General features: G+C 39.4%; 1 protein-coding gene across 15 annotated transcripts in view; it reads left to right on the forward strand.

Annotated features, from left to right (window-relative positions):
* The window catches only part of DENND1A (DENN domain containing 1A), a 509,324-nt gene that overhangs the window by 277,770 nt on the left and 218,098 nt on the right, over positions 1-13,456 (forward strand). For all 15 annotated transcript variants that reach the window (XM_038549421.1, XM_038549408.1, XM_038549417.1 and 12 more), the window contains one exon: positions 8,157-8,257. In XM_038549421.1, coding sequence (XP_038405349.1) covers positions 8,157-8,257 — 101 coding nt within the window. The remainder of the gene's footprint in view (positions 1-8,156; positions 8,258-13,456) is intronic.

Here is a 13,456-nt window from a genome sequence, read left to right on the forward strand (position 1 = left end):
AGTTAATGATTCCTTCTTTATATGCTAACACACCTGAACCTCTATTATACCACCTCTTTCGTAATGCCTTTATGTTGAAGTTGATTGTTTGCATTTTGATCTCTCTCTTTAAATTGCTTGAGGGTATGGCTTGTACACATAGTGGATTCTCAGTGATCGTTGGATTAATACAGATCCTAGCACAGAGGCAGTTTCCTGTGAACTAAGAGCACAGACTCCAGAGCTAGATTGCCTAGATTCATCTCCTACCTCTGCCACTAGCTCTGTGTCCTTGCACCAGGTCCTTATATGTGTACACCTTGGTTTCCTCATCTGTAGAATGGGGACAATAATATTACCTATCTTACAGGGCTGTTACAAAGATTAAATGAGTAAACATATAGAAGCACTTAGAACAGTGCTTTCAGTAGTAAATGCAGGGTAAGTGAAGTGATCATGGTGCTAGATATATTATAGCTTCAGTCTTTCTGCGTTTTCTAGTCCTTTCTAAGATTGGATTTGCCTGAAAAGATACTACAGGGGCTGTTTGTCTCCAAATCTAATGACTCCTACTACCTGAGGGTTTCTGTTTCTTCATGTACAGAGACCTGATAGGTAAGTGCTCATGATTCCATGTTCAGTTATGCTCTTTTTTTTTTTTAAGATTTTTTTTTTAAGAGAGCGTGTATGCAGGGGAGAGAGTCAGAAGAGAGAGTCTTAAGCAGACTCCGTGCTGAGCTCAGAGCCCAACATGGGGCTCAATCTCAAAACATCATGACCTGAGCCAAGGCCAAGAATCAGATGCTTAAACGACTGTACCACCCAGGCACCCCTATGCTATCTTTCTTTTATAAAAAATGTGATTCTTGGGATCTCTGGGTGGCTCAGTGGTTTAACACCTGCCTTCGGCCCAGGGCATGATCCTGGAGACCAAGGATCAAGTCCCGCATCAAGCTCCCTGCATGGAGCCTGCTTCTCCCTCTGCCTGTGTCTCTGCCTCTCTCTCTCTCTCTCTCTCTCTCTCTGTGTGTGTGTGTGTGTCTCTCATGAATAAATGAATAAAATCTTTAAAAAAAATTAAAATGTGACTCTTTATTAAAGCAGCAGTGTAAATTAAGCATAAATTATGATCTTAGAAATATTTTCAAAGAACTGTTTAATATTCACTTACAAGAAACTTGAGGTGGCTGATAGACTTCGAGTGCCAACTTGGATCCATTGACAATGGTTGCATGTTTGGAGGAATCCTCAGACCTTGTCCTGACTCCACAGTTAGTAATATCTGTCAGAGGCACAGAACAGAGGAGTGACAGTGCCTTGCTGTCCCTATATTAAAATGAATGATCAATCCCAACGTAACTCTGCCTTTTTCTCTTTCATTTTAAAGAAAAGGCTTCACTTTCCTCACTCTTGGTGTTGTGGGATTATTTACATTATAGTGTTGCCATAACGTCGTTTCTGCCTCTGCTTTGGAAGCTAGAGCTTTTCTCTGGCAGTTTTAGTTGCTTGCTTTTTTGTAGTATCAGCTCTTGATACGAAAGCTTGTTGCCCTGGCTGATAACTTACCCTAATTACTTTACCTAGTAGGTTACTTTTGAAAAATGGAAAGAGAGGGAAGCCTGGGTGGCGCAGTGGTTAAACGTCTGCCTTTGGCTCAGGGCGTGATCCCTGAGTCCCAGGATCCAGTCCCTCATCCGGCTGTCTGCATGGAGCCTGCTTCTCCTCCCTCTTCCTGTGTCTCTGCCTCTCTCTGTGTGTCTGTCATGAATAAATAAATAAAATCATTTTTAAAAAAACAGAAAAATGGAAAGAGGCGATTAGCAGTTAATCTCCTGAGAAAGCTTCCTGTTGACTAGATGATCTCGCTCTTAGAGGAAGGCACCCTGCTCAACTCCGTGGTGGTGTGGATTTTTTTTTCCCCTTCCCTTTCCCCAGAGGACGGTGGAGAAGCAAGAGATAGGATGCATTCCATCCAACTAAAAGAGAAACTACTGGAAGAAAGATTGCCTCCATCCCCTGCAAAAAAAGAAAGAAAGAAAGAAGCATTACATTTTGGCTTCTAAGAAAAACAGGACATTCTTTGCACTTTTCCTTCTTTCCATGCACATGTCTGGCATCTGTCTAGACCAGCTGAAGGTCTTTGAAGGTCTGAGGCTTTATAAATTGTCTTTCTATTAAAGCATCTCTGATAGTTTCTTAAAAGCCAACTCTTCCCTCACTGAATATAGTAAACACAATCTGATCATAGCCGAACCACTTAAAATGAAAGATTTTTCTCATACCCTTGGAAGGGTTGAGTAGATTAACTTTCATAGTCCTGCAAAAAAGAACTTTTTGTTGATCTCATAGTGGGTTTTCTGTTTGAGAATAAGTTAAAATAAAAAAACAAACAGAATCAGCAGCACTGCTTGAATCATGGCACTGTTCATTTCCTGGTGACTATAAAGGTGGTTTATAATTAAATAAAAGAGTCTAGTTCTCAAACTGAGAAAGCTAACAACTTCTACGAGACACATAATGTTTTCTGCAACTGTTCTACTTAGGATGATTTGTGGTTGAAATGAGTGGACTTATAAATGACCTATCTTTGAGGTTAGTAATTTAGTATTCTTTCCGTACTCTTTGTTTTTATCAGTTTCCTGGTGTTTGGCTTCAGAGGGGAAATCAAAATTGTGCATCTAACTAAACCTGTAATGAAGCAGGTGTCAGTTTGATCTTTCGGCATCCTGAGTTCGAGGATGTGAAGAATGACTGTGACCATCTGATTTTTTTTCTCTGTCTACCGTTAGAACTTGGAACCCAATACATCTTAGAAATGTGCAGCTTCTAAATGTGATCTCTTAAGCAATTACAATTTGTTAAATGTCTGCTAATCTTACCTACCATTCCTCATGATACTAAGCTGGAGGCATTCTTACATTCCCCAATATTTGCCCAGCACCTGCTCTGTGTCAAGCATAGTGAGATATAGGGAGGAGAAATCAAATGTAGTCCTTGAGGATCTCACATCTTCAGTTTAGTCTCCTAAGATCATTTTCCTCTGAAATATCCAGAGTGTTAGGGGCCAAGCCCAAGAGTAGGCTGTGCCCCCCACAGTCAGCTGTTAGGGCTGCTGTGGCTGAAAGGTGATAGTTCCAAGGTAGCATAGGAATTCCAGGTGGGCCCCTATAACTGCAGGCAAGAAAAAATAAGAGTAGCTTTGAGACCCTGTTTTACTTAGTATAACTGAAGAAGGTGAGCTGGGGCAGAGGTGGCACATTCTTCATGTCAAAGGATTACAATTAAGGTAGATCAGAAATTGTCAAAGCTGGAAGAGGGCATGGAGATTATGGAGTCCAACTTCTTGTTTCCCCTATTGGTGAAATTGAGACCCAGGAGAGGAAACAGCTTGCTCACATCAAAAAGAGTTCATGGAAGCTCCATGCAAGTATATGAAAGGAAACATGACCGAAAGCCATACTTTGAGATAGGTGTGCCAGATTGGTTGTAAGCCTTTCTCTTTGACCAACAATCATTATGCCATTATCTCGAATTTCCATTGGATTAAGGACAATACAATACCCAATTAAGTGTAACTAACCCCCAGGAAATTATCAGATCTGTGTTTGTTTTAAGAATGATTATTTTCTATTCACTGGTATTTTACCCTGGATATTTTGTCCTCTGAGAGCAAGGCAAATGTATTTCTATGTAATTTGACCTTGCTGATAGGAACAGTGTCTCACCTAGTTCAGATTCCTCAGCACAGTATATAGGCACAGGGTATGCAGTCAAAAATTTTTTTAGTTAGTTTATGCATTTTGGAAACACAGTGGCCATTATAGTCCAACAGACCTGGATGTGAGTCCCAGTTCTGTCACTTACAAACTGTGTGGCTTTAGGCAAGTTATTTCACCTTTGAGACTGTTTCTGTATCTGTGAAATGTGGTGATGAGTGTGTATATATATATAAACATGCACACTTTTAAAACAATACTTTGCAGTATCCTAAACCCCTCAAATGATGTCTGGTGCATATACTGTGAGGATTCCTTTTGTTTGTTTGGGGGAGAGTCTTTGTTTCTTGTTAAACTGCAGAGCTACCATTAGGAATCAACCAAGGAATTGGAATCTAAGACTGTGGCTATCTGGGCATTATATCTGAGAAATACCTTAAACTAGGAAAAAATACACACACATACACACAATGTCTTTGTGATTTTTTTTTCCCAGTTCTATCATTGAGCACTCTCTCTATCCTATTCCTGCTGTCTTCTTTCTTTCTCTCCCTTTGCCTCAAAGGAAACTAATGGAGCCATACAGAAAGCTCCAAGATAGAACTGACCTTGTGCACCTTTAATTCAGGACAGAATTTGCTCCAAGTGCGTCTAGAAACCCACCAGTGGTTTACTTTACAATCTGTGTCCTGGCTAGACTGGCTGTTGGCTGTATAATTTGTCTAGTTTTGTCTGGAGTCTTAGACTATTCAGCTGCTTCAGGGCAAAATCTTTTGGGGTGTCATTAAATGGGATTGATAATTGGCTTCTGATGAATATTCATTGTGACTAATGACTTTGGGCAAATTTTACACATACTATCTTTCTATGCTCCCACTGAGTGAGATTTTGATAGGATCATTTTCTTCAACTTGTACTTCAATTATATATTCACAATACCCCTTTGTTGACTATAATCCAAATTGTATACTTTCATTACTTTAAAATTTTGTAATCTATAAGCAGTGAGCCTAGGCCTTTAGGAGCCTTATTTTTACAAATGGAGTTGGCCTTAGAGTTGTTTTTAAAATAAGTGGCTAATGATAATTTGTGGGATATAATATTATTTCTTATTAAGCACAGATAAATCATAACACTTGTTTTATGGTTGACTCACCACTATTCCTAAGTAATGATGTACATTGTTTTGCCACTTTGCATTTTGCAAAAAAGCCAAACAGTTCTCTATTTTGTTTGTTTGTTTTCTTAACCAAATGGGTAAATGCATTTTACTTCAATTACAGAGATTTGGCCTTTAGAAAACCCCCAATGAGAATCATGATCAAGCACCTTTAAAGTTCGATTTTTTATGAGGGATAGGTAATTTTAAAATCTTGGCATTTATTTTTTTTAAAAGATTTTATTTATTTATTCATGAGACACACACACACAGAGAGGGGAGGGGGGGGCAGACACAGGCAGAGGGAGAAGCAGGCGCCATGTAGGGAGCCTGACATGGGACTCGATCCCTGGTCTCCAGGATCAGGCCCTGGGCTGAAGGCAGCACTAAACCACTGAGCCACCAGGGCTGCCCAAATCTTGGCATTTAGCTTTTAGGGTTTTTTGGGGGGAAAGGAGACCTAAAAGAACATTATCTGGAGATATGATCTCTGCAACTTTATTTCTTGAAATAGGATTTTGACTCAAACCAATTTAAGCTAAAAAGAGGGGAAATAATGAAATCTCAACCAGGAACATTCTACTGAATGACTTTTCGAAAGAGAATTACAAATGAGCTCATCTAATGAGGACATCCTATATTTGTATGGCATCCTATAGATTTTAAAGTGCTTTTACTTATTTATTTGATGTGTTGTAGAGTTATAGAATAGGCATATTATTGAATGAATGAGTCCACGGACATGGTTTCCCAAAAGTGGTGTATTTGTGTCTAAGCTTGCCATTATTGTTTTGGAATTTGAGTCATATACCACATGCTGTGAGACTCATGAAAATGTTGGCCCAGTAGTTAAAAGCCAGGCCACTAACAGTCTTTATGTTGTGAATATATATTAAGTTGGAATTGTCTTCTGTTTATGGAAGAATCATTGCATTAACTCACACTTACTCTGCCACTAAGAACATAGAGAGGAAGAGAGACAGGGTCTTTCTGTACTTTCCATTGAGAGGACAAACATGCAGACCAGTATAACCCCATGAAGAATAGGAACTGGTGCCCAGAAGAGCCACGTGAGGAAAGTAGTCCTTTCACAGAGACCCAAAGCAGGAGTTTGCTAGGGGCACAGATCCAGGAAAGGAGCACATAGCTACTCCTAAGTTTGAAGTGATTTATTCAAAGGATAAACCTGGAGAAGCCAATAGAGACTGTGGCTGAAGATGCTACTCTACAGGTAGACTGGAAGCTGGGGGAGACACGCCTGCTCCAGACGTGCCCCCAAAGACTTTTGAGTAGGATGTTACGTGACTGGACCTGTACGTTAGTATGAGTACTTTGGCAGCTAGTTAAAGGATGGGCAGGAAGAGCTGGGGTCCAAAGCCAGGGTCACCCTCCAGCCTGACTTTAGGGTGCAGTTGGAGTCAAGTTTGTTCATTTTCCACTCATTTGACACCAAAGATTTTTTTATCTCTTCTAACTCTAAAGATATTACTCATGTAAAATATGACAGTCTCTATATGGAATCCTACTGAAATGGGTTGAGAAGGAATGGATTAAACCTACAAGGCTTGGCAGAGTCACTGGGAACAGCTCTTGAGAGCCTGCTGGATCGGCTCCTGTTCATGACATGTACCTGATTTAAAGAACAGGGTCTGGAGGGAAAAGGAGGGGGGTGGGGGGGAGAAAGTAGCGGCCCTGGATTTAATACACAGCTCTCACAACTGTGAAACATCAGCAGAATATCCAATTTAAAGCTGTTCATGTTACACTAACCTCTGGGATTCTTTTAACTGGGCCTTGGCACGTCACTCTTTGGCCACGTAAATGTCCTTCTGTCAGCAAAGGCCAGTTAACAGCTTCCAAAAGAAGCAAAGTCCTCCTGGGAACAGGCTTCCCAGAAACCAAAGAAACATTAAAGAAAAAAGGCAGAAAGAAACATGTGTTGTTGGCTTTTGTCACTTCAGAGCCTATCTCCAAAGGTGTTGGGTTTTTTTCCTTCTTTGACTATATTGAATTTTGTAGCAATTTTATTCCCATTATATCTTTGTCCTTAATTTTTAAATTATATCAAATCCTAATATGATATGTCTAGCTCTTAAGAGAAAGAAGGAATATGAAATAGGGGCATATCAAAAGAAGAAGAGGAAGGATTAGTCAGTAAACAGTGCTGGGGCAATTGATTAACTATGTGGAAAAAATAAATTCTCACCTCCATCCTTAAACCTAAATTAATTCCAGATGGATTAAAGAGTTAAATGCTGGGGAAGAATTTGAGGACTTTTGTAATATAACAGCAGTAGAAACCATCATGAAGGAAAAGATTTGTCTGTGAAATTATTTAAACCTTCTCTTTACCCCAAAATTCAAAGGAAACTACAGAAGGGTAAGTTATTTTCAGAAACATTACAAGGATTACTATTCTTCGTATATCCATTGTTCGCTTGTAAATCACTTTTGAAAATCCGAACACTCATTACTGGATTAAGAAAGTGAATAGACCATTTACCCAAGAAATATAACCAAGAAACATGACAAGATGTTAAGCGTTAGTCATGATCGGAGGATTAAAAATAAAATCCAGATAGAGACACTTTCAAAGCTACTAACTTGACTATAGTTCTTAGCACAGGTGAGATATGGAGAAGACATTCTAGTGCATGGCTGAGGGAGTGTAAAGAGCTTCCATCCTTTATTATATTAATAGTTTTATTATATTTAAACTATAGTTATTAAGTGCTTTAAAATATTTATAACCTTTGTTTCTGAATCTTACATCTAGGAACCTTGTATAAAAATTATTGACATGATCTGATTATATAAGGTAATAGTGGGAAAGTGGTTAAATATAGCATGGGAAATTCATTGAGTATCCTTAAAAGATATGTTTTCTAAGAATATTTAAGGATGTGGGAAAATGCCAACAAATAAACATTAACTGTAAAAGAAGGCAAATGAGTACTGCATTTACAGTAATTGTAATTTTATTAGAAAAGGACATAAAGGTGTTTTGTTTGTAATACCTCAGAATGTCAAGTTATTTCCAGGTGGCGAAGGCTTTTATTTTCTTTTATCTGTTTTTCCATTTTTAAAAACTTTTAAAAATTTCATTGTGCATTAGCTTCATCATCAAGATGGGGAGGAAGATTTTCTTTTGAAAAGCAAGCTCTTACTAAATTTGAATTCGAGTGATTGAGTTATAATTTTAAATATGTCAAGAAGTACGTATTTAATTGTTTTCAACTTCGATGACAGCGTCTTCTCATTTGGTGTTTTAGCTCTGGGTCTGTGATTTGCTTCTGTTGCAGTTGACTGCTTGCATCCACGGGTCTGCCGCGATGCTCTACCCCATGTTCTGGCAGCACGTGTACATCCCTGTCCTGCCTCCACACCTGTTGGACTACTGCTGGTAAGGCTGCTGCTCACCCTGTCCTCTATTCTTCCTCTTACAGGAACTGACAAGGATGTTAGGCCTATAACTTGTAATGCAATTGTGACTAAACTAAAAATACTAACTTCAAAATGATATGAATTTTAGACCACGTGATTGCATGGCCCTTTTGTTTCTAAACTGCTTTCGACTATGCTGTGGCATTCTTAAGAGTTCAAGGCAGTAGATCTTTTTGTATTTCTTGCTTTGGAGAGACTGAAGTACCACGTAGAGGTGTGATTTCTACCCCCACCCACCCCCAAGATGAGTCAGAGACTGGTGAGAAGAATAGTTGTGGTCCCCAGGGTCTTGAAGTTTCATCCATACCCTGGCACATTCTGTAGGACTCATTTTCAGCTGTGCTTGGTTTGGGAGCATAAGACACACTTCAAAACCCTCTGCAGTTTTTTGATAGGAGTTTCAGTGTTCAGGGAAATGTATTTTAGTGTCAGGAAGAAAGGAGTCAGGCTTTAGAGTCCACTCTACCACCATGGGCAAGTCACTTGGCTTAAGACTTTGTTTCCTCATCTGCAAAATGAAGTTGTTCCATATATAATATATAAAGATTGTCGGTGTAATGGATTTGGATCTGTTTTCCTTCTGAATAATTCTTTCTCTAGCGTAATGTGATTAAAGACATTGTCTCCAGACAGCTCAAGTCAACAGACATTGATAAGGGAGCAATGGAAGTATGGAGGAAAAGGTACTGCCTGCCAGAAATTAAGAGCTTCAGGAGAAAGGGATCTATAGAGGGTCACAGCCCTGTCATTCAAGAACCGATGATTTTAGGACATTTACCATCAGGTTAGTCACAATTTTTGCTGGGTTCTTCCAGCCCATTTTGCAATCCTGTCATGTCACTGAAAAGGTTCACTGAAGTGGCCAGATTGTCTGAGAGCTTAACTGTGTTCTGCAGTGCTCCGATTTTGAATGTGTTGAGCTCACTCTCATCCAAAGAAGCCATGTGTACAACCAAGGTGTAGCTCAGGGCCATCAGGTACAAATCAATGGCACACTCCAGTGCATAGCACTAAGTGAATTGGCTCATTTCTCTCTCAGTTATGTATCTTTCTTATCAAGGTAGCTGTTTTTAGCTGGACCTTTCTCCCATTTCTTATGAAATTAAGGGCCCATTCCTTTGCTTAGACTTGCTGCTTCCTTTCGAGCTTCTAAATCAACTATGTTCGTTTTTTTCCATCCTGCCACAGGTCTCAAAGGAGAGGACCATGTTTGTTCTCCAGTAGTGTTTGTTGTTTGAATGAAATGCTAGGGGGCCGAAGAGAGGAGGACACTGAAACTCAGACAAGAAGAAGAGAGGGGAGTGAGAGGGGGAAAGAGGACAAAGTTGGAGGAGGATAGTGAGAGGAATAGAAGGAAAAGGGCACATATGTTCCCTAAGACAGACTCACACAGTGATTCCCAGTCCCCTTAGCTTGTAGAAGCCCTCTGCCATCCCCCCCCCCGACAACGTAGAACACTCTCATAGACACCTACCCCACACACAGACATGTGGCCCCCACCCCCTCTCACACACACACACACACACACAGACACACACACTGACACAGGTCCATTCTCTGTGCACGTCTTTGATCCCCCTATGAAGAGACCCCACCCACCCCCGCACACCTCAACCCAGACATGTACTTTAAAGAGAAAACCTTTTTTTTAAAAAAAAAAAAAAAAAAAAAAACAGAGGAAACCTTTTAAGAGTTCTCCCTGGAGGAGACTCACTTATGTATCTTGATACTGATAGGAGCTCCAGTGGGCTTCTGTGTGCAGGTGTTGGTAGGACCTGACAGAGTCATAGTAGTGCCTCTGTCTCCGAAATAGTACAACTTTATTTTTGTATTATTTCGAAAGCTTTGGTTACTGAATTGTCAGCTAGCTTAAAACTGGCAGCTTACATTCCCCGAACTGTGCAGAAAAGAAGGCTTTGTCCCTTACAGTGCTAACGATAGCTTCCAGTGTTGAGCATCTCCTATGCCCCAGTCTGTGATCGCACTTAATTCTTCTAGCAACCCTGTGAGGTGGGTATTATTATTAGTTCCATTTCACAGATTGGTAAACCAAGGCCCCAAGAGGTTTAGTAACTTGTTCCAATATAGATACCATGTACTGTATGATTCCATTTTTATAACAACAAACATTATATGTGTATATGAAACACAAAAATGTGTGTATACATATGTAGGTGTATGTATACATGTATACACACACAGGTACAGCAGAAATCTAAGAGGAAATACACCACAGTGTTAGCAGGGATTTGTGAGGGGGAGAAAGGAGAGGAACTCGGTGTGATTTTTATTTTATTTTGTTTTATTCTGTTTCTACAATGAAAAAGTATGGTTTCTATAATTGAAATTTTTCACTTAAAAAAAAATAAGTATTTATTCTAGCCAGTTGTTCTTTCCAGCCCTCCTTTCTTATCTGCTTCAAGGATTTATTGGCTGGTGTGCTTTTTTCTATGGAGGGTGATTCGAGATCCTCTTTTCAACTTCCTCTCTAACGCCAGCCCTCTCATGAACTGTGTCACTAGCCTGATCCAGAGGATGATGCTGTCAGGTCTACCTTAGAAGAGAAGACTTGACAATGAAGGCTACTAAACCCTTGTCAACCCAAACTTCCACTCAAAAAAAAAAAAAAAAAAGCAAAATCAGAGCTAACACTTGAATTTTTCAGAGCCTGAGTGGGTTTTGTGATTAGGCTCCATCTTGGAGGTTTCTGTGTATATGATAGCAGTCCCTCTCCTGGCCTCTTGTTTGCACAAAAGAACTTTTTTGACATTCGACCAAAGGATGATTATAGGCCAGGGGAGATTGGTATCTGTTTATTAACTACAAGATGTAAGAATGAGGAAATAAAAGACCCTAAGAGTTAAAACAGATCTTCCATCCAAGGCTTGATTTGATCACCTTCAGCCTGCTACCAACTGCTTTGGTCAGAAACTACAAATGTCATGAAATTTGAGTCAATGCTAATAACTTTATGCTATTGTGCTCGGTGACTTTCACCACTGTTGAGTTTAATCCTTGGTGGTGAGAGCCAGCGGGGATAACTAGCATTTTAAGTAAAGTGCTAGGAGCTTGAAACATGTAAATTTGAAGGAGGTTTGTTCCTCTGCAGATGATTTAAATGTTAAGTACGTCCCCATGCAGGGGATACACGAAATGGAATCTGAAAACTATTATCTCCTGTAGAAATGAACTCTCAATTTACTCACTGCGCAGGAAGGGTAGATTCTAGTCATTTTCACTGCCAGCAGGTGCCCTTGCTATGCATAATAGACTTCCAAAGTGTAATTAACACATGAGGACCACTGCTGCCAGTTTTTCTTCAGGTACATGCTGCTCGGGGTTTTCAGGACAACAGTGTAGGCTGGGAGAGCTTTTTACATTGCACTTGAAGATGAGGTGTTCGTTGACTTCTGGACAAAGACACGTTAAATGTGGCTGAGTCCAGATCCTGCTGTTGGTATCACAAGTCATGGTTCTTGGGCCCAAGAGCTAGAATGCAGCCTTGGGTAGGACAGAGGCCAGTAGAGCAAAGCTATGGGATGCAGTGAATAAATGGAAAGTATGATGCCTAAACCCCCACAATTATGTGGAAGACTCTAATTGCACATTCACAAATACAGCAACCAATTATCCGAGTTAACTCTAATTAGGGGTATAATCACAGATTTTAATTATCTGAATAAATCAGTGTAGTACAAATGATCTTCCCTAAAAAATTCCCAAATTATATTTTTCAAATCCCTTCCCATTTTTGGAGAGGGGTATGTGGTAGAGCATACCCTGGGCTTTGGATTCAGACAGATCTGGATTCAGATTTCAGTTTCATCTCTTATTAGCTGTGTGACCATTAAGAATCTATTTTATCTCTTTGACCTGCAAAATCTTTTTCTGTAAAGTGGGTTTAATTTACCTACTTTGAAGAGTGGCTTTAGAATTAGTGATGTTGGTCATCAAGTGGCACATGGGCCATTTAGTAAATGGTGGTTGCTCTTATCATGGTTATTATAAACACGGAACATGAATTTTGGTTTCCAGAAGGTTTAACTCAACATCAAATATTCTTGTTTCTGCTGCTTTGTGAGCTCAGGGAAAAACTTTATAATTCATCCTTTCTTTTTACCCCTCAGATTGTTTTTATTTTGATTTTTTTTTTTATTTAACTTGAGTTATTGTATGGTTGTTTTCATTTGCAGCTGTGGCATAAGAATGAAAAGAAAAGAAACAAAAGCAGATGGCAGAGAAAACGAAAGGAGTAAGACATTTCCAGCCCTTATGAATATTTAAAAACATGTGCTGCTGGTTCCTTTCTACTTTAGATCTGTACCATTTTCTTGACTTTGAATGTGAAAATGAGAATGTTCCCTACCTTGGCTGATGTCAGCCCTGACCTTGGCCAGTTTTGGGAGGGCCTTCCCATTTCTGGGACAAAAGGATTAACTTGCTGATGATAATCTGCATTTCCCTTCATTATAATAATCACTACTGAGTAGCATGTGTGTCAAACTCTTCATAAACATTATTGTAAATCTTCAGAATCAAGCCATAAATAATATTTAATTATCAGCTCCATTGTATGGATTAGGAAATTGAAGCTCAGAGAGGTTTAGTGATGTAAAATAAACCACTGTCATACCGCTAAGAAATGATAGTCTGCACTTAACATATAAGACTATCTGATATTAAAGCTTTTCTCACCGTTATCCTCCAAAGTTTTAGAGAGGAAGTTTTATCCATCACCAAGATTTTGTGAAAAAAATTTTCACGTAGGCTTCTTGATTACTTGCTAATTGTAGACTTATGTTTTTTCATTCAGAAAATATTTATAGAGCACTTACTGTGTACTGGGTACTATGCTAATTAAATGTTGCTAATAAAAGGTCCCAGTAGAAACCATATGGTATTTCCTATGTAAATTCCTTTTTCTGCCTTACTCTTTCAGAAGTAGTCCCACTACTACTAAGAACTACATGTCAATTCCCAAAACAAATTGTATATTTGGGTTATTCTGGACACTTGTTAATACACCTTTGTGACACAATATTTCCAGAGCAGATCAGGGCAAGTTCAGGTTGTCCCCCAAAGGCCAGCCAGATCAAGAGGCAAGTTAGTAGCTAATTCCCGATACTTTGTGAGGACATGGTTGAACCAAAAAGTTATA

The sequence above is a fragment of the Canis lupus genome, chromosome 9 (assembly GCF_011100685.1).
Source record: "Canis lupus familiaris isolate Mischka breed German Shepherd chromosome 9, alternate assembly UU_Cfam_GSD_1.0, whole genome shotgun sequence".
Classification (NCBI taxonomy): Eukaryota; Metazoa; Chordata; class Mammalia; order Carnivora; family Canidae; genus Canis; species Canis lupus.